The sequence below is a fragment of the Lycorma delicatula genome, chromosome 4 (assembly GCF_047948215.1).
Source record: "Lycorma delicatula isolate Av1 chromosome 4, ASM4794821v1, whole genome shotgun sequence".
NCBI lineage: Eukaryota > Metazoa > Arthropoda > Insecta > Hemiptera > Fulgoridae > Lycorma > Lycorma delicatula.
In genome coordinates, this window is record NC_134458.1 from 103,369,748 (window position 1) to 103,392,161 (window position 22,414).

Sequence of the window (22,414 nt, forward strand, 5' to 3'; positions counted from 1 at the left end):
TATTAAAAGACACTCATTTCATAAAATATTTTTAGAAAATTTAAGTTATTTAAAGCAGTAAGTTAATCTAAAATGTTGGGAAAATGTAAATGAAGTGCCCAGACAGTGACTGTAATTGCTATAATAATTTATTACAAGAGTGATAAAGAAGCTGTGCATAACCTTCAGAAAACGTTTTCTCACATCAAGAATATTGTTTTATTTCTTATTGTATTGTTATTTAAAACTAAAATTTCAAGCTGCTTTCATTTGGTATAAAATCTAATATGATGTGCTAGAAAATTAAATAGTTTATAAAGTTGTTAAATAGGTGGCTGACAGATTGATCTACAGGAGTCATTAAACTTAAACCTTTGAATAATAGAACTGCCTGTGTAGCTAAAGGGTTAATGTTTTATAAATTACACTTATAACATAACTTACTGACCCATCATGTGTTGGGGGCTTTCATTTTCAGAGCAAAAATTAAAATTACAATAAAACAAATGGCATTTGTAAAAACCAAATTGTTTTCTTATTTGAAGCTTATAATGCTGTATTATGTTTGATAAACAATATCATTAACATGGTCTCCACAGCTTTGCTTGACATAGCCAAGTTAAACAAAATTTTGCATGACTTTCGCACTAATTGGTTTGAATTCCACTAATAATGTGTTGAATATTTGCTTTCTAGTCATCGATCGTTAGTGATTTGTTGCTATAGACTTGTGACTTAACATAACCCCAGAGAAAAAAGTCTAAAGGAGTCAGATCAAATGAACCTGATGGCCAGTTGACATTACCATTGCATGAAATTATTGAATTGCCAAACTTTTGGCCCAATAACTGAATTGTTTCAGCATTTGTTTGGCATGTGGCATCATCCTGTTAAAAACACAACTCATTCATCCAAATTTGCAATTAAAAAAAAAATCACAAATCATAGCTTGATAGTGTTCACAATTTACTGTAACAGCATCTCTTTGTACATTTTCAAAAAAAGAATGACCCATGATGCCACCAGCCCATAAAACTGATTTTTTGGATGTAATGACCTCTGTTGAATCATTTGTGGATTGTAATCATCCTAAATATGGTACTTTTTCTTGTTTACAAATCCCCATCAAACCAAAAATGAGCCTCACCTGAAAAGATGATTTTTTTTTTATTTAATGAAAATTTGGACTTCTTTGAGCTGTGCTCTATAGTCCAATCAGCAAACCGTCTATGTAAATAATGGTTCTGTGGCTGTAATTATTGAGTTAGTTTAATCTTAAATGTGTGCATACCAAGATCTTGAAGCAAAATTCGCCATGTTGTGTTGAAGAAATGCCCAATTCTTGTGAACAATGTAAAATTGCTAAATTTTGATTTTCATGAACATTCTCATTTTCATGAAATGTTCTCAAGTGCAATATTCTCTTTATTCCTTCCATTTCTTTTGTGAATTGGGATTTCAACGTCAAGTAGAGAAAACTCTCTTCGAATTTGTTGACCAAACCATGAATTGTACTTTATCTGGCTGATTATACACACCATAAATATCACAAATGCACAATATGAAGCTGTAACCAATTCTATATTTTGATAATAAACTTTTATGATTGGTAAATGTTGAGGTTGTTTGTAAACGTTGTTGAGATGTTTATGTTCCATAATGATTTCTCATAAATTACTGAAAATAAATTATGTTTGAAAAATAAAAAAAACAAATCAACACCACAATCTGTCAGTTTTTTGTGCCCAATTTGAAAAACCCCTTATAATCTCTGTTTAATTGGATATTTTTATTTTTTTAAGCAGTGATAAAAACATTTGTTTTTCTAATTACAATATTCTATGGCAAATTTATTAAATTCTAACATAAAATGTAAATTTAAAGAATCTTGTAAATTCTTTACTATAGATATTTTTAGGCAGATTGTTGGTAAATATAGAATTAGAAGTATACAATTTGGAACTATAGAATTTTTCAGTTTGAAAAAAAAATTAATTAAAAAAATATTTTAGAGGTTAGAGTTGTTATAAAAAATGTAAACACTTCGGTAGAGGAGAGTAGAGAATGGAAGGTTATTGAAAATATGTCATTATGGTTGAATAATAAATTTTATTATTTTAAATGAACTGTAAACTGATTACTTACTGCTGAGGATGGTTGTGGGTTTTTTAATAAAATTATTTTATATTTTAATTCTGATTAATTACTTAGGTAGCTATATTTAAAGTTATTATTTTCAGTTATATCTTAAGAAAGCTACCTCAGCTATTAATGAAAGGAGGAAAAAGAGGTTACAAGTGAAATATCCACATTGCTCTACATTCCAGACAAAAAGTAAAAAACGTAACTTGTTGATATTACCGCAGCATGAGTTAAGAAAACTGGCCCGACAATCTGGTCGTACTCTTGTATTTGGTTTTAATCATCTTGCTAAGGTAATTTTTTTTGTTTTAATTATTTTTCTGTTTATTGAAAGTTTTCCTAAAATGTTTATTAGTTTTTTCTTTTTTATGAGTTATACTGTTTCTGGGCTTAAGTATTGTGATAAGTACTTATCACTTATACTTATGCTATATATAATTGATATATTTATCAGTTTGGTCATTTAAATTGTTATGTTTGAATTTTCAGCAATAATAGTGTTTTTTGAGGGTTAGTCTCAGTAATTATTCACAATGTATTTGTGTTTCTGTTGGAAACACTGCCATTTTCACATGCAGATGCTATGTGTTGTTTCCAATTTGACACTTTGTATAAATCTGATATCAGTTCTGCTGTTGCAGCCGTAACATTAATCGGGCAGCATTAAAAGGGCAGTGTTCAGTAATCTCTGTTTTGTAGTCTGAAAGTGTATCACAGGGCTGAAATCTACTGAAGATTTTAACTCAGTATGAGAACAGTGTTTTACCACAATAGAATGCTAATGAAAAATTAAAAATAGTCATGCAGGTGATATATATATATATATACATGAAGGAAATAGATACCCAATCTATGACTACAACATCTATGACTATAACTGAAGATGATATTGAGCACATACATGTCATGGTTCTGAAAGACAGATGAATAGTTAGTTGGTAAATAGCAAATGATCTACAAATTAATCATGTTTGCCTGTAAGATTATCCAAAATTTAGATATTGTAAAGTTTGTGCAAGGCGAATCCCAAAATAACTCTCAAGATATAAATAACTTATAAGATTTTAAATCAAGCTTAATCAAATTATTACTGAGTAGTTATGTCTTAAAAATCTTAAACTTAATTAAAAATTATTATTAAACTGCTTTTAAATATCCTTGTAAATGTCTTGTGTTGCAGGTGAACCAACAGGCTTGGCCTTACCCATGTTCAAGGCCATTATTTAAAACATGTTGGCTGTACCGAACAATCAATTTAAAAACACTTGCAGCAGCTAGCTTACAATTAAGAATAATATGGGCATGTTTGCGTTGGGATGACATGCAGGTATGTTTTTTTTTTTGACTGAGGGTTGTAAACGTTGGATTTTTGTTAAGGTACTATTCTGAGCACATAAAATCAGAATTTTCAAGTAGATGCTTTATGATCTGACCTTCATTTATTTTATTTTTATTGTGTTTTTAAATGTATTAATTTATTTAGTTTTTTACCTATATAACACAGTAAATGCTGTAAAGGACTTTAGAGAAATTAATACACTCAACTAAGGATGTCTTTCTCTACCCTAAGTGATTATAACGATATTTTAGATATTGCTTGCTAGGTGTAAGCAGGAAACCCACTGGGTTGGTCTAGTGGTGAACGCATCTTCCTAAATCAGCTGATTTGGAAGTTGAGAGTTCCAGCATTCAAGTCCTAGTAAAGTCAGTTATTTTATACAGATTTGAATACTAGATTGTGGATACCAGTGTTCTTTGGTGGTTGGGTTTTTTCAATTAACCACACATCTCAGGAATGGTCGAACTGAGACTGTACAAGACTACACTTCATTTACACTCATACATATCATCCTCTGAAGTAATATCCTAATGGTAATTACTGGAGAATAAACAGGAAAAAGAAAAGTGTAAGCAGGAAATCCAAATCAATATGAAATTGTAACTATCATTTGTACATAACGAATATTTTGAGTTTAAAAGTAATGTGAAAAAGTTTAGCTTTTTTAGGTAATAAAAACTGTATAGTAGGTATATTATCTAAAAAAATTGTTCTTCTATCTTTAGTATGATAGCTAGATTTTATGTGTTTAAAACCATATAAAACTTCTTAATTTAATTTTTTTTTGTAAACATTGATGCGACTAAAACCTTTCCTGATATACATTTAATTCAATGCTTGGACTGTGCTGGGCCATTTATATCTTTGAAACTTTATATGCAGATGACAGACTTCAAAATAAAATGTAAATTTATTAAATAACAGATAGATAGTTATATGTTTTATACAGTTAAGTTAGAACATATACGTACAGGTTGGCTGAATTGCTAAGAGTGTTTACTTGAACATGTGCACTTGTTACTAAACACCCTCATATCCCTCTGAACCATGTCCTTCGATATAATCCATGTAATATTAAAAGTAGAATATAATGTACTGTTATATTTTTACTTAGTTTTTTCTTGATGAATTAATTCACTACAGAAGTTTTGAAGTTGTATGTTGTAGTATATAAGTGAGACTTTGTACTGTATAAAAAAAAATTACATGCCTGACTGGGATTTGAACCTGGAATCCCTGGATATAAGCCAAGATACTACCAATCTGCCATGGAGATCTACATTTTAAATTTGAAAATTACTTCATGAATGATTTATATATCTACACTTAGCAACACTGATTTTTATTAAACAGTGGATTATTTATATTTTAATTCATGAACAAATCCATAAATGTATTCAGTGATTGATTACAATAATCAAAAATCTTTACAGCTAGATAATTTTTAAATGACATAATATAAATCACACATATTTTTCATTTAATTTATTTTATTAGTTTGTAATAATTTAGTTTTCTCTTCATAAACATTCCATACACTCATATACATTTGGTTGTTAATTTTAAATCTTTTGATAATGTAAAAATAAAATTAATTTGTTGAAAACCAGTACTGCAGTCACATCACTGCAGAACTAAATACTGTTTACTCTAACAGACCAGCACTCTGTATTCAGTATTAAACTGTGTAAAAATGATTATGTGATCAATATTTGTACGTTTTAGCAGTTATATATATATTTATATTAAAATATATCTTTTTATTGCAGGTTAAACCACCATCATCTGATGGTAAACATCAGGTGACAACAGATACTGAACTTATGTCAACAGAAATATTAAAAATGCGTCATCTTGGTGAATTTTGTGATAGAACGCAGTACCTTGTTCGTAAAGTGGTTATACCATTAGAATTACCCAAAACTGTTAGAGGTATGTTGTAAAAATGTTGTATTATTGATTCATTTTATTTTATTAATTTTTTTCCATTATATATTTTACTTTTATTTGAAGTGTTTTAGATTTTAAGATTGATTTTTTAATTGGACTACTGTTGACTGAAAAATAAACTGTTTGTTGATCAGCAAATTATTAATCAAGGAAAGAAAATTGTTGTGAAATTTCATTTGTTTGGTAATCCATTATGTAGTGAATATATGATAATATAGTGTATGAGGTCAGTATGTTATATTGAAGGTGCTTGACAAAAAAAAACTTTAATAAGATTTATTAGTTACCTTTGCAATAGAGAATAGTAATAATAGTAATACTAATTTACAAAACAAATTAATTGTATAAATCTGAATCACATAAAAAAAAAAACATGGCTGAAAGTAAAACTTGAAATCCGAAGGAAAATGCTTTCATTAAAGTAGGTTGTTTTTTATCGGGTTGGAATAGTTTAATTTTTTAATCTTTATTAAATTTTCATTCAGTTAGTTCTTGGTTAGTTAATTTTTTTAGTAACTTGAACAAGGATTTCTGTCTTCGAAATTAAATAGACATAATATAACATTAATGACACTTGGACTTCTGTACAGTATTCCTGTTTATGACGTAATTAACTGTTTCTGAAATCTTATTGTTGGTAAAATTGTTCATTTTTATGAATGTATTATTTTCATCGTACTTGTGTAAATGATGTAGAAAATCTGCTTTTGCTTCAAAAGTTATGATGATTTTAATAGAAATTCAATTAATTTTGGAAAGTTAAAGCAGAAAATACTTAAAACGTGGAGGACTGAACAACTTGTATATCTCCTAATAGGCTGTGAATAGGCTCAGCCCATTTGCTTCAGTACCATTTTGCCCAGGCAAATGCTTACAGAACTGCTTGCTTGAGATGACAATGAACACATTTGATGGTGCTAATTCTTAGCAAACTATTATTTAAGTGGTCTGTGAACTGTGATGTGTGATATCTGTATTATACTTGTTTTCATGTTCGTACAGTTTTGATTATGTAAATTTTTTTTCAATTTGTTTTTTTTTATTTAGACCTAATGAGATTTTTTGATTTAATTCAGATTCATTTAAGTTTAGTGAAGGTCAAGACTTAGTGCTGGTGGAAGAGTGTGAAATTTTGAATTGTATTTTAACTGGTCACAATTCAAGACACTATGGTAAAACTGTTGTAACTGGAGAAATACTGTATGCCTGTTGTATACATTTCATTTTTTTTTTAAATGACAAAAAAGCTTCAGTACTAAACATTGAAATATAAAAATATATTACTTAGCATCATTACATTCAGATTAATTCATTTTAAGAATAAAATTAACATTTTTAAACTGTTTTTGTACAGGTGTTAATTGATTTTTTTTCATTGGTTTTTGATTGTAATAATTTTTTGTACTTGTTTTATAAAGTTGAAGAAATAGATCATTAAGTAGACATTAATGAAGCTTATATGTGTACTCATGTTTAGGTAAGAAAAATATGTTATGGAAATTCATTAAAAAGTAGGTTGGGTATTATTAGGGGGAAAACCGACACATGGTTCTTTTTTTCATCTTTATGATCGCATAGTATCACTTTAGTCAGTCCATTATCCAAGTCTTTTCGAAGGGACTGTTTGGGCCTGGTGGTCTTACCAATACATTTTCATACGTTTCGATTTCCGTACCCTTTCTGGGGTTAAACATGTTCATGTTGTGAGTTTCTTTCTTGCGAGTGTGAAGCGAGTGTTCTTGTCCTTGATTTTTTTGTTTAATTTTATCTTGTCTGTGGTGTCGTCTGTTGTAGAGCCAATTTCCTTCAAATACTCTCTTATTTCTCTGATCTGTCTACATTCTGTCTTTTTCAAGTCAAAATTGTTCTGTACCAGCTGTTTCAGAAGTCTCAAATCTTGCATTTTTATGATTTGTCCAAAGAATTTTACTCTCCTCTTACGCATGGTATCAGTGATGGATCTAACAAACTTTGTACAGACTTTAATGGGCATGATCCACCACTGCCCTGTCTTTCTGGTACTAGTTGTTGATGTAGGTTCTTACAATTCTTCTTTTGATTTTCTGGACTCTGTTTTTGCTTGTTCATTCAGTGGAAGAGTGTTTCTGCTACATTTATGGCTTCTGGTTTTATAACTGTGTTGTAGTATTCTATTTTTGAATTTATGGATAGACATTTTTTACTATAGGTGTTACCAGATTAATTTTTGTCCTTTAGCTAGTTTGTTTGTTCTTGTTTGACTTGAGGTTTTTTCATTTAGGTTGTTTGTTATTATTTCTCAGGCGTATTTAAATTGGTTTACTATTTTTACTTTATCACCATTTATGTTTTAATTGCTTAGTTTTTGGGGCATAATTTCTATCTTTTTGAATGATGTTTTGAAGTTCTAATATCTGTGTTTTAGTTTCGTCGATTTGCTGGTAGTGCCAAGTCATCGACAAAATCGAGGCAGTTTGTTTTGAATATTTGGCTTAGTTTTATTGTGAGCCATTCCCTCATTACCTTCTCCAGAGCACAGTTGAATAGTAGCAGCGAAATTTGCCTTTGTGCTGTCCAGTTTTGATCTCAAATGATTTCGAGAGTTCACCTCTGAATTCACTTTTGACTTAGTGTTTGTGAGGATCAGTTTTATTATGTTTATTTATTTGGGATGTAGTCTGAGGTGTCTCTGTAGAGTATGCATTCTTGAAGTCTACAAACATTATCACTATGTTTGCTTCTTTTTCTGTTGTAATCCATTATTAGCTTGATCTGGTCTGGACAACTCCTCCAGGATCTTAAACCTCCCTGGTATTCTCCTAGTTATTTCGCTAGTTGTGAACCGATCCTGTTGAGGATGGTTGATGAAAGAATTTTGTATGTTGTGTATAGGAATGAGATTATTCTGTAGTTGTTAGGGTTTATTTTGTCCACTTTTTTGTGTAGCTTGTGGATAACGGCTGTCATCCACTGTTCTGGTAGTTCTTTGATTCAGATGTTGCCAAGCTGTTGATGAAGAGCAATTTTTGCTGATCTTACCACATGTTTCCAGATCTCTACAAAGGTCTGAATTTCTCCTGCCAGTTTGTAATTTTTCATCTCACCCAGTGCTTGGCAGATTTCTTTTATTGCGCCAGAGTTGATGTTTTCCGATTTTGATATTAGGGTGCTGGTGTCAAAGAAATTTAGGAGTTCTGTCGGTTCTTCGCAATTTAGGAGTTTGTTGAAATATTTAGCTAGGATTTCCTCATTGTCTATATTGTTATGGACCAGATTTACCCTTCATTAGTAGTGGGGTTGAGAGTTTGTGTCTTTGGAGTTGTTTTTGAAGGTTTTGTGGTAGTCTTTCAATTGCGTTTCATTGAATTCTCTTCTATTGATTTTAGTGTGTCTTTATGTTGTTGTCCTTTTATTTTCATTGGGGTTTGGGTGGATTTGTTTTCTTTGCTTTACTAGATTTTGGATGGATGTTTTTGATTTTTGTTGCTTCATTGTTTCACCTTTGATGCTTTTTGTGGGTTTTATTGGAGCCAATTCTTCTTCTTCTGCAATTTGTTTAAAGTTGTTAATTAGGTCTTAGAGTTTATCCTTGATTGTTATTTTTTTCGGTAATTTTCATTCTTGATTAGTTGGGTAGAGTTTATTTTTATTTTAGTTTTAGGGGCTTGGTTTTTTTTACTTCTTTTGGGGTGTAAATTTAATTTTAATTTTGACTACGTAGTGATCTGAGCCTGTGCCTAATCCTTAGAGGATTTTTACATTGTTTGTTTGATAGTGGGGATTTGGGCGTTTATTATGATGTACATTTTATTAGATGCTTTTAGGGTGAGTATTGAGATTCGTGGGGATTGTGACTTGAATTGTTATTTGGAGTTCATTATTTTGAGGCTGACCGAAAAGCCTGTTCCAAACTGTGGGGCACTTTTCATCACTCTCTTCCCATTTAAACCTTTGTAGAGCCTACATTCTTGAGATTTCATGGTGTCCTGATCGGTGTTTTCTTATTTCCTGCAGTCCTATGATGAAAATTTTATGTTGGTCCATTAGGTCAGTTTTTATTTTTAGTTTTCCAGTCTGCTTGAATGAGTTTACATTGTGTGTGGAAATGTAGGTGATTTTCTTCGGTTTGATTTTGGATTTTGTATTATTCCTGTTTGTGTGTGTGGCGTTGTAGCATTCCAGTGCTTCCGATCGTGTGTTATCTTCTAAGTGGCAGCCTACTGTATCTGAGTGCTGCCTTCTCTGAACTCTGGTGTTACTTTGTTCATCCAGTGGAGTATTGCATAGAAGACCTTTCATGGTTGATGGTCAAGAGATCACCTGTGGTGAGACTAGGTTCTGAATTAAAATTCTTGATTGATCTAGTGAGATGATGTAGGGGTATGACTTGATGATAGATGAAGGTGTGAAGTTTGTTTAGATTTAGTTGACCATACAAATTTCCCCTGTTTGTTCTGGATATATCTAGGTGCACCTTGTGGAAGGCTTGATTTGACTTTCGTTAAAGTTGTTATTTTGGAGAAAAGTTATAATTTCAATCCTAAAAATTATGTTGTATTCTTATTTTATTACATTAATTATTAATCACTTTGTAGCAGAAAAGAGCTTAATCCTGAGAGAATGCTATCTTATCAGGTTAATGATCATTAGAAACGCTAAAATATTTTTTCATTATTTATCATTGCTTGGTTTTCCCCCTTATTCTTATATAATTTTTTTTGTGATACAGAAGTAACTTCAATAAGAAGTGGTCTTCGTAAGAGAAAACGAGAGGAAACACCACAAAATACAGAACCTCAGGTTACAGAATCTTGGGTTGATGAAAATAGGCTTGAATTATGGGAGATTAAACAGTACGGAGAAAAGTGAGTATGAAGGTCTAAAATTGATTAATGTATATAATTAATACATTAACATATGCATTTGCATTTATTTATTTCAGTTATACATTCATAAATTTAAATTAATTTAATAGTATTTTATAATATAACGAATGAGTTTTGGTAGATAGTTATTAGTAGTAGTTACATGTATTTTGTTTTCATATTTTATTGACAGCTTTCATTTTTAGTTCCTTGTACTTCATACAAGGAAGTATTATTATCATGAAAAATTTCGGTTTTCAGATTTCAGTAGAAATAACCATTTGACTAGTTTCGGTGTGATATCTGTATGTACGTATGTATCTTGCATAACTCAAAAACGATTAGCTGTAGAATGTTGAAATTTTGGATCAGGATTGTTATAACATATAGTTGTGCACCTCCCCTTTTGATTGCAATCAAGTAGATCTAAAGTGTCCAAAAAAGCCCAAAATTAAAAAAAAAATGGATTTCGGACTTCTTAACTGCAGTAATAAGCCCTCATTGAGAGCCTTTCAATGACATAACATAAGTGGTACTTATTTTTATTGGTTCCAGAGTTATAGCCAAATAAAGTTTTAATTAATGAAATATTTTGATCTTACAAGGGATAAAGGATCTTACAAGGGAAAGGATGAAGGCACATCTTCATTTCCTTTTTTTTAACTTTTTTTAATTTAAATATATTGATTTATTAATAATTATCAACTTCTGATTGTAAAAAAAAATTTACAGTAAATAATAATTCAATAACAATAAAAAAAGAAAAAAAAAATCAGAAGTTATTAGTGAAATAAAATTTGATGTACTTTTAAAAATGTGTATATGTAATTGAATAGGCATACAAGGATGTCATGTGGTGTCCACAACAGATTTTTTATGTTTTAACATAGGCTTTACCAATTATTATTTTATATTATTTTTTGATGTTTTTATTTCATTTCAGTCCTTTGACTATTATAAAATATTAAGGTTTTAAAAACTATTTTGCCTAATTCATTTTTTATTTCTTGTTGCTTCAATTTCATGAATCTTGATTTCTAGTTAAGGTTTACTTTTAATTCATATTCTACTTTGATTGTCTACCATTCAATTCTGTTCTGCATGTTTGTGATCTTACAAATATCTTCACTGCAAACAAATAGTATTTTTTTAATTTTCTTCCTTTATCATATTCATTCCTTTTATATTTTTGTGCATTTTAATATTGAATAAGTAGGATATAATATCATACTTAATATAGTGTCTTTTTTAAATACTTATATGTCTTGCCTCAACCAGTCCTGATAAAAATGGTTTTTTGTATTTGTTTTTGGTGGCCTGTAAATTTTTATTACAGTGGAGTCCACTTATTGTGATCAGTATGGGGGACCTGTAACTTTTGATAATAGTAACTAATTGATAATATTAAGTAAAGGATAGAAAAAAAAAATACTACACAATAATACAAATCTTTATTTTTATGCAAAATAACATATCTTATTAACAATTAAAAAAAAAAAAAAAACATAAAATTTATTTAAAAATTCATTGATAGCTGTTTGCCGTTTATTGGAGTTAATCAACTCCTGAATGTAGTCTTCATACTCATAATGTTTGGTAAAATTTGTTGCCCTATATTGGGCACCATGATGAAGAATTCTCAAGGCATCTTGCACATATATCCATTAGTTGGTGGAGCTGTAACTTCTTCATCCTCCATTTACTCGTCGTATTCATTAACTTTTATTGATGATGTGGATTGATCAGCAATTTCCATACATATTTCCTTCAAGGTCATTGTAGCTGTCACTTCAATATCCTTGTCAGTATCAACCCAATTTTCAAACTCAACTCTAAATATATTACCTGAAGTTTCAAATTGTATTTCATTTGAATCGACAGCAGAAGCTTGAACATGGATCTTTGAAATTCCACCTTTTTGGAAGCAGTTTTCAACTGTTGTCTTAGAGACATGCTTCCACAACATTTCTAGCAAATGTAATGCATCTAAAAGAGAAATCTTTTCAATTGCATTTGCACCTGATTTGTCTTGAATTCCATCAAGCTCAGCTATAATTTTTTTCTTGAATTTTCCTACGGTAATAGGCTTTTAATGTTATTGTACCTTGGTTGCATGGCTGGATTATCAAAGTAGTGTTAGAAGATAAGAAAATTGTTTTTATGTTTTGTAAAGACAATTTTTTGGAGTGTGCTGTGCAATTTTCTACTAATAGGACAATCTTTCACCTTAATTCTTGATCCCACTTAATTAACCAATTGTTAAAAATAAAATTTGTCATCCAAGCATTAGCACTACAAATGTAATCAACAGGCAGATTTTTGAAACCTTTAAAGCACTGTGGGTTTTTACTTTTACCAATAACTAAAAGATCTCGCTTTTCTCCTACCATATTGGTACAACAAATAACTTTCACTTCCTCTTTTAAAGTATTAAATTCTTTGGAAGTTTCATTTTTGAACAAATAGGTATACTCGGGCATTGCACGAAAATAAAACCCAGTTTCATTTGCATTATAGATATCCTGGGCGTGAATATTCAGCAATAATATTGGGCCACTCAGTTTTTATCCATTCACTAGCTGCTATGAAATTGGAATTTTTTTCTTCACCATGGAGTTCTTTAATGTTAATATTCTCTCGCCTCTTCCATCTGTTGAACCATTTATCAGTTGCTGTGAAATATTGTTTGCTCATAGTTTTTGCTAATTCTTCTGCTTTTTGATGCATAATTTTTGGTCCATTACTGGAGCATTCTTTTCACGAACATTGCTGAACCAAGTTTTTATTGCCGACTCAACTTGAATGTTTTTCCCAGATAGAGCTCTCTTTTGATCTATGTTTTGTTTGGAAATTTGAGACGTTTGTATACTTGCTGTATTTTTTAAGATTTTGCATTAGATTGGTGGTGAAATTTTTAAGTACACAGCTGCATTCCTTTGACTCATTTTAGGCGATTTATTAAACATTAAAATTTTCCTCTTTTCTTGAAGAAGAGATAAATCCACATGTTTTTTTTTCTTTTATCTGCCATGTACATAGGGTTATTTATGATGAACTTTTTTATAGTCTTATAACTCAGTAGTTATAGTCATAATTAATGTCAACAGATGACAAAATAAATCAAATGAATTACAACAGAATACACTTTAAATAGACTTTAAAAATTTGTTATTTATGATGCACCTTATATAGTCTTATAGCTCAACACTTCATGAGAACAAATCATAAAATAAATTAGATTAATTGCAATAGTATCTATACACTATGCAGATCTTACGTCCTCAACGGTAAAGTGGCAATTACGCACTGAACCTGTTGACACTACGTTGTGTATCAACATGTTGTACACACTGTCCATTTGAACCACCTGTATAATGACTATCCTTCAGGTAAAAACCCATTTACGTACCTACCTATTGTCTAAGAATTACATTGTTGGATCCTTATGTTTACAAAATTTTGAACAATAGGATCATTTTGTAGAAATTCCTAAGAATTTACTTTTTTTATAAACGTATATAATTAAATTATAACTGATAACAATAGCTGAAATTTGATCACAATATGTAGATTATTTATATGTAGATGGTTTTGGGACTGATTGATTATGATAACAATAACCAATTGATTACATTATGTGGATTCCACTATATTTGGCATATTAAAATGTAGTTATATATATTTTTTAATTGTAGGTTAGAGAAAGCTGCAAATGCCCAAAATCAAGTGAGCAGTGGAACACGTTCTAGAGTTCTAGCTGCTGTTGGTGGCTCTAAATCTGGCAACGATCAAAAATCAGGTGACTGTAAATCAAGTGCTGATGAAATAAAGGAGAAATTAGAACAACAGTTAAAAATACAGCGTGCTGCACATCAACAGAAACGAGTTATTGATAAAAATGCACCAAATACTCCAACTACAGCTGCTACTCAGCAAGTCATCAAAATTATTCCAACAACTACTCATGGTAGTTAATCCTTTTTAATATATTATCTCTCTAATCTGTAATTCTTTTGTGCAGGAATGTTGCTCATGTTTTGGTTTAGCCAACATGGGCTTTGTTACCTAAGGCAGTTATCGATTTATAACAAAAGTGTGTAAAGCCCTTAGGCTTTAAATATAATATATTGAAGGGAGTACTCTAGTATTTGTGAAATATATTGTGAATGTTAACATTAAAAAAAGTTTTTTTTAATATCTATTATTTTTAGTTGAAAACATGAAGAAAAGTTGGTTTACACTTCATTCAAATGCTTCCTAAATAAAGTGTGACTTTCTTGAGAACGTTGTCAGCATTTCAATACATTAAAAATAGTGTTGATAAACCTCTTTTAAAATATCTTTTTGTTTTTCATTTAAAAACTTTCTTAGTTTAATATTAAATAACACTCTGTCTGATCACAACAATAACACTGGCCAACATGATTTTTGTCTCATGAGTACCAATAAGTGTACGTAATGCAGTTTTTTATCCTGTTTCCAAATATGTATTCAAAATTTTTCCATCACCCACAGTTTTCTTGTTATTTTAATTTTTTTAAATATTTTTAAAAGTTTTTTCGTTCATTTGTCCATCGTCTAGTAAGATGAGCTAACTCAAAGGGTAGCGTTGCTACTGTTGTGGAGGTTCAGATCTGTATAGACATGTACAAATGTGATCTAGTGTAGCACACATTCATCGGAACGATGCCAGTTGTGATAGGAATAGTAGTGAATCAGTAAACATGTCATTGTGAGTGTTTTGTGTGTTACATATTTACAACTTTATTTCTTTTAATTAGTCTTTAGTTACAACATGCCAAGATTTTTTTAAAACATCCTAACAATCTTTGTTATGTATGTGGTGAAGGGACGCTCAAGTCCCAAAGCTGAAACCTTACTACATTAGTAAAAAAGTGTTATGAACTTTATTTTGGGTGTAAAGTCGGGAACCAAAGAAGGGCCTGGGCCTCCACATATCTGTAGTTGTGTTTTAGGCTTCTCACCACATGGAAAAATGGCACACGCCACATGCCATTTGCTATGATTTGGAGGGAACCCAAAGTTCACTCTTTTGACTGTTATTTCTGCTTAACAAACATTAAAGGGATTACATAAAAATCAAAACATACAGTGGATTACCCTAACTTGCAATTTGCAATGAGACCAGTTCCACACTGCGAAGTATTGCCCGTACCAAAGCCTCCAGAACATGTGACAGATGAAGAGAGCTCAGAGTCTGATGAAAGTAAGGCAGAAAAAGAAACAGATTCTGGTGATACAACTTTTTAACAAAGTAGTTCATCTGAGCCTCATTTACTGACTCAAGAAAATCTTAACGATCTCATACGAGATTTAAAATTATCTAAAAAACAGTCTAAAATGCTTGCTTCCTGGCTAAAAGGGTGGAATCTTCTTCAAAAGAATAGAAAGATATGTACTTATCATAATTGTCATTCTGAATTTAAGGATTATTTTTCTGAAGAAAATGGCTTAGTTTTTTGAAATGACATTTCTTCTCTTATGGAAACACTTTGTAATGAAATAACCTAACAGATTGGTGCTTGTTTAGTGATTCCTCTAAAGTTAGTTTAAAAGCTGTGAGCTGTGCTTCTGCACAATGGCAAAAAATTCCCATCAGTATCTGTGGTTAACTCCACTAGTATGAAAGAAACATATGAAAACTTTAAATTTATATGTAAAAGCTTCAATATGCAGTTTATGAATGGAATATTTATGGTGATTTGAAGGTAATTGCACCTATTCTTGGTCTGCAGCTTGGTTACACAAAGTACTGTTGTTTTTTGTGTGAATGGGATAGTAGGGACAGAAAAAAACCATTTCATTAGAAAAGAATGACCTAAACGCAAATCACTCATTCCTGAACAGAAAAATGTGAAACATGACCCATTGTGTAATCCTATAAATATGTATCTATCTCCGTTACATATCAAACTAGGATTAATGAAGAATTTCATCAAGGCCATGGACAATACTCCTGGTTTCATGCACTTAAAACAGAAGAATTTTCCTAAAATTAGTGATACAAAATTAAAGAATGAATATTTGTGGGTCCACAAATACGATCACTAATGCATGATGAAAAGTTTGAGGAACTCGCTGAAGAAAGCAGCTTGGCAAGCATTCAAAAATGTTTCTCAGAGTTTTTGGGAAATTGAAAGGTGGAAAATTACTGTGACATTGTCAACTATTAACAAAATTTGGGTTGTAATATGTCCTTAAAAGTACACTTCCTGCACTCGCACCTAGATTACTTCCCAGAAAATCTTGGCGCAATGAACGATGAGCATGGGGAACACTTTCATCAGGAGATTTCAGCTATGGAAAAGAGGTATCAAGCCAAATGAAATCCTAATATGCTGGCCAAGACCATCTGGAGGACCATCAAGAGGGATATTCCACAGGCAAAATATAGCAGAAAATCGTCATTTCCTAATTTCTAGGCGAGTCAAATGTTTGAATATTATATATTAAAGAATCCAGAAAGTAGTAAAATGTTTAAAATTTTAAATGCGTGTATCTTGGAAACCCTGCGTGATGTGGAAAAACTGATGTCATATTTGAATTCAGGAGAAAAAATACTAGCAGAATCACATATTTTTCTTCCTGAGAAATAAAATTATTTTTTGTTCCCCAGTGTAATCTGTTTAATAGTAACTCTCTACAACAGTATAATTGAATAACCTGATGTAAAAATTTCTGCTATTAGAACAAATCCAAGCAAAAATAATTTGGTTTCTTATGATAAAATATTTGAACTGAAGTATGCATCAGCAAGCATAATGTATAAACAAACAACTTTAATTTGTGTAGCTGCTTAATTGTTCCAGAGCTTCCTACAGTATGCCCATACTATGAACTGAAAATGGAATGTTAATAATAATAATTAGTAATACGAGTATATTGTATAAATTGAAGAAGTGTGAGATATTTCAATAATACTTCTTTTTTTTCAAGTCGCATACATAACTCATCAAGCAACCCTCCTCTCCTACTTTCCTCATTGATACTTGAAAGTGAATCTATACTAGTCATGCTATTACTTTGTTGATAAGTTATACGCTTAATAATTTGCTTCATAGCAGTGGTAACAAATCGTGGGTGATGTTATTTTATTCCCCTATTAGTTTTTGTTTAACCTCTGTCATTTGATTTCTTTACTGAAAATTTTCTTTGAAAAAATTACCCCTTTTTGACTTATAATTTTTTTAACACTAAACTTTATGCTCATGTTAAACACATAAAATATTTCTAAAAATATCTATTAATAACCTATAAATAATTATCTTTTTTTACCAGGTTTAGATGTTTATTAATCAGTGGTTTTCAAGTTATTGATAATTTTGTATGTTACGGCTGCTTCAATTAAGGAGGGTTATCTTTTTAAATTAAACAAAAAAAACTGTTGTTTTCATTGTGCTAAGTTGGGTAACCGATTGTATATTAATAAAAAAAATAGTCATTATTATGTGATTGATTAATTTACATTTGTAAATAAAAATTAGTTAAAATATTTCACTTCAGTGTGAGAGTGTTGTATAACAATTATTGCAAGAAAATGATTAACAAACATGTCTTTTGAGCAGCACAACAACAGTATATTAAATGTTTTATTAGCAGAGTATTAAATTTGTAGTATTATTAAATGTTATTATATATGGTTGCAATACTTCTTCTACCCTGCGGCAGTTATTTAGCAGTTTTTTAAAAATGAATTCCTTTTTTTCAAATACAAGATAATCCTGCCTTTTTTATTATAACTGTTATTTAAGACAATGGTGACTGTTATGAAATTGCAATTTTTTTTTACATAAATTGTACTGTTTTGAAATTACATAAGTTTTATTTCCACTCTTTGGATCTGTTAACTATAAAGTAAGCAAAATATTTAAAAATCATCATGTCACAGTGTATGCCTTACTGAACAATGAGTTGAACTGTCAGGGAAGTTTTTTTTATATACAGTACCATTTACCAGTAGACTTATTAAGTTTAGGTGAGTTAATAAGAACCTTCACCCCAAAAAATAGCTTTAGTTTCACAAATAAGTTTAGTGACGCTACATATTATAAGTATGTAGATAAACTTGATACAGTTACTCATACGTAGACACAAGGGGTGGCTGATTTGTAACGCATACTGGAAATTAATGGAAGAACAAAATGTGGCACAAAGCTACAGGTACTGCCATCTTGTACTTCTACTTCCCTGCTACTGACGTTCCAAAATTTGTTGACCCACACCCTCTCATTTTCTGTCAACCATCATTGTTATGGAGTCAAAAATGCCTGCCATATCAACGTGCCTAAAACAAGGGCAATGACTGAATTGTTAACAGTGGAAAAAGTGAACACTAATGACATTCATTGTTGTCTGAAAGCCACTTATGGTGATGAAACTTGATCAAAGCTCTGTAAGCAAGCGAGCAATGAAATTGTGTGCATCAAAAGCTGATTAAGTGAATGTTGAGAATGAACCTCACAGTGATTGACCGGTTTCAGTGACTAATGAGAAACACCAAAACGAGTGGATTAATTATTTTTATCAACTGTCGCACAACAATGCATTGCCACAGATATATTGAAAAAATGAGTAGAACAAATTAAAATAAAATATAAAGAATGAATAGGGACAATTGGGTTACCACAAAATTTATTCGTGCCACACAGACTCACAGAAAAGAACAAACAACAACAAAAGGAATTGCTTTTAAAGCAATTTAAAAGCTGTTCACAGCTTTTAAATTGCTATTGTCATGAGGGAGAAGTTTTCCTTTTCAATATTGTGATGATAGACCGAACTCAATTACATCATTATGACTGAGAAGAAAGGCAGCAGCAGAGCACGGAATACCAGCACTATGGCTTGTCATATTTAAAAAATTAAAACCACCCTTTGGAAAAAAATTGTGGTAAATACATGTACATGACCAACTACCTGGAAGCCCGGTCAACTATAAATTCTGTGTAATACATAGAGATGTTAAAACATTTCATTTCAGGAAATGTTTGTTGATGTTTGATAAACAACAAGTGATAATTGTGCAACACAATTATGATTGGTCACACATTGTGTGCAACTGCCAAAGCTCTTGTGAAGTTGCAGTTCGGACCTATTCCACACCCTTTGTGTTCACCAGATTTGGTGCTATGTGATTTTCACTTTTTTCTGTATGTAAAGAGGGATATTACAGGTATTTATTTCATCATGGATGATGAACTAAAGGATACACTCAGGTCGTGGATCAAGGAAAGACTGCCATCATTCTTCATTGATGGAATGAGAACTAATCCACTACTGGGAGAAATGTGTAGTTATAAATAGTGACTACGTGGAAAAATAATATTATGTCTTTGTTACAAATAAAATGTACTACTTCATCGCATTTTTTTTTCTTCATTTGTGAGTTGTGAGCTTCTGTGCATTACATTTTAGCCACCTTATCACATTTCAGTAGTAAGTATTTTTAGAGAATAATTATTAGTATTTTCTAAAGAACCTAAAATCGATTAGTTTGAACATAGTGTAAGTTACAAGTAACAAAAATTTGGTTTGTTTGCGTCTTTTTATAAGATATCATTAATGTAAAAAATAAAATTATGCTTATTAAAATTATATAATTTTTGTTCAAAAGATTGGATTTACCTTTATCTGTCTAGACAGTTTTTTTCTTTATTAAAATCTCTGTTTTTCTAGTAATGTTTTAACCTTTTCTTAGGTGGTGATCAAGGATTTAAGGTGGTTACTAAAGTAGCTATTCCTCCATCACCTTCAGTTGGAGGTAAAAGTACACTAACTTCATTATTAACAAATTCTACTCCTGGTAAACCATTGATAGGAACAAGAAGGATATTTATGACAAAAGGTAGTTTATAGTTTCATTTTGAATTGTTTACTTACAATTACATATCACTTACGTTAAGTAAATATTCTGAAAATTTAAAATTCTAATTGATTGTGGTCACATCATCCTGTGTTTTGCTAATTTTCAGTATTTTTTATTATTTATGTTTAATGTAATAATTTTTAACAGTATTCTTAGTTGTACAAAAAAATTGATTTTGTACAATTTGTAATTAACTTACAAATTACTGGTAGTTAATTAATTACTAAAATTTAACCAGTATTTAAACTAATATTTTATGGAATTTTGTTTTTTGTACAATAGAAGCTCAGTAATTTAAGTTTAAAAGGAATAACACTGCATATTACTAGAAAAATATATTTATGTTGGGATGAAAATAGTTTAAAGATTGTATTTAATATTTGTTTTTTCTTTTCAAGTTCAGTTAACTAGAAACAAATATTTACATTTGTTTAAACAAATTTTTGACCATCATTTCTTTCTATCCATTACTATGTTTTTGCCACAGTATTAACTGATAGTAGAAATTTTGTCAGTGAGGTCTCTGTTAATTTATATAGTGGAGTAAAATGATTCATTATTATGCTATATAGAAATTTCTTTTCTATTATAAGCTTTGCCAATCTTTAAAATTGTTACAACTGGAATATTTGCATCAGTAAATTTTGAATTGTTCATCAGCAACTTATATATTTATCTTGCCAAGATCTACTGCTCCGCTGGCCATCAAAGTTTTTCTTACCTCTAAATATACAATTACCTTCAGTACCTCCTGTTACTCAACATTACCCTACATTACTCTTAGAAGCCTTCTCTCATGAATTATTACTTTAGTTTTGGTCGATATAAAAAAAGGACCCAAATCCAGTTTCTTAACAAGAAAAACTTTTAGTATTGTAATTAATGTGAATCCTGATGCTATAGTTTATACAGATGGCTCTAGACATGATAATTCTGTTGTTGGTTGTACTTTTGTAGTTTGTAATAGAACATACATGTTTGACCTTCCCAGCGTTTTTTTTTTTTTTTGGAGATGTATGCTAATAACAAGGCCTTAAATATGCTTAGCCCAGTATCATGACACGTACTTGTCTGTTGAGATTCCACGAGTGCCTTGCAGGTGATTAGTAGTGACATGTACTCCAGACACCCTGTTGTCTCTGATATATAGTCTGTTATCTCTGAAATGACTCAGCATAACGCAACTGTGAGCTTCTGCTGGATCCCTAATCGTACTGCAATTTCAGGCAATGCGTGTGCAGATCGTATGGCAACAGAGGCTGTTTACATCCTCCTTTCACTAATCGTGTTGTTTTGAATGATCTTGTCTATTTTCTGAAGAGAGTGGCAGAGTGGAAAAATCATGTACAGGTGTTTAGTGATGGGTGTTTTTGTGATGAGTGGTAAAGTGAATGGAGTGCTATCATCAACAATAAACTTCATCCAATTAAGATTACTGTGGAGCTCATCATACAGGAATAACCATGGATTTTGTCTGTTATGCAAAATTGCATCAGACGTTTAAAATAGAGGCTAACATCCGAAATATCTTAGGCAAAAATGTATCGATGTTATTGAATGTCTTAGGGTTTCAAGACCGTTCATCTGGATTCAAAAATTTAATTCATAAAATTTTGTTCTTTTGAGTTACATTTCTAATGTTATATTTCATTGTGGTTTTATTTTAGTTTTCGCTTATGTATTTATGCATTTTATGCTTATGTATTTATGCATTTCCCATCTGTGCTGAGTTTTTATATTACTGTTGTTTAGATTTTAAGTTAATCTTTAATATTTATTTGTTTACTATATAAATATTGTGTTCAGGCACTGATAAAATCTGATGACAATCCACTTGAAAACAGTCCTTTCATTTATCTGATTATTAATGAAGCATCTAACAAAGGTACATTTTTCAGTTGCCTTCAGATGAGCTTCACCCATTTCATTGAGTAGGCTGTGGCTGTCATCTTTTAATTTTTAAAATTTAAATATACTCTTTGCCGTAATATATTAGATGTTTAATGTATATATATATATATATATTTTTTTTTTTTTATTAGCTGTTGAATATTTAAGTGTTTAATATATTTTTCTATTAAAAAGTCAGATGATAAGTAATTACATTTTTAAAAGTGATATTTTTTGTGATTGAATGTTTTTATATATTGATTGAATTTTTTCCTGTATTTTCAATGTGATCTCTGACAGATTATAAATGTACATTATTATCTTTGTTGCTATATGCAAAATTCATTTTTTAAATATTTGTTCTAGTGTAAATGTGACAGCAAT

At 30.5% G+C, this 22,414-nt stretch overlaps 1 protein-coding gene across 6 annotated transcripts in view; it reads left to right on the forward strand.

Moving 5' to 3' along the window:
- Positions 1-22,414, forward strand: part of E(bx) (nucleosome-remodeling factor subunit NURF301 E(bx)) — a 190,009-nt gene that overhangs the window by 88,733 nt on the left and 78,862 nt on the right. For all 6 annotated transcript variants that reach the window (XM_075363866.1, XM_075363870.1, XM_075363868.1 and 3 more), the window contains exons 18-23: positions 2,220-2,414; positions 3,302-3,448; positions 5,230-5,392; positions 10,119-10,254; positions 13,950-14,221; positions 19,973-20,119. In XM_075363866.1, the coding sequence (XP_075219981.1) occupies positions 2,220-2,414; positions 3,302-3,448; positions 5,230-5,392; positions 10,119-10,254; positions 13,950-14,221; positions 19,973-20,119 (1,060 nt within the window). The remainder of the gene's footprint in view (positions 1-2,219; positions 2,415-3,301; positions 3,449-5,229; positions 5,393-10,118; positions 10,255-13,949; positions 14,222-19,972; positions 20,120-22,414) is intronic.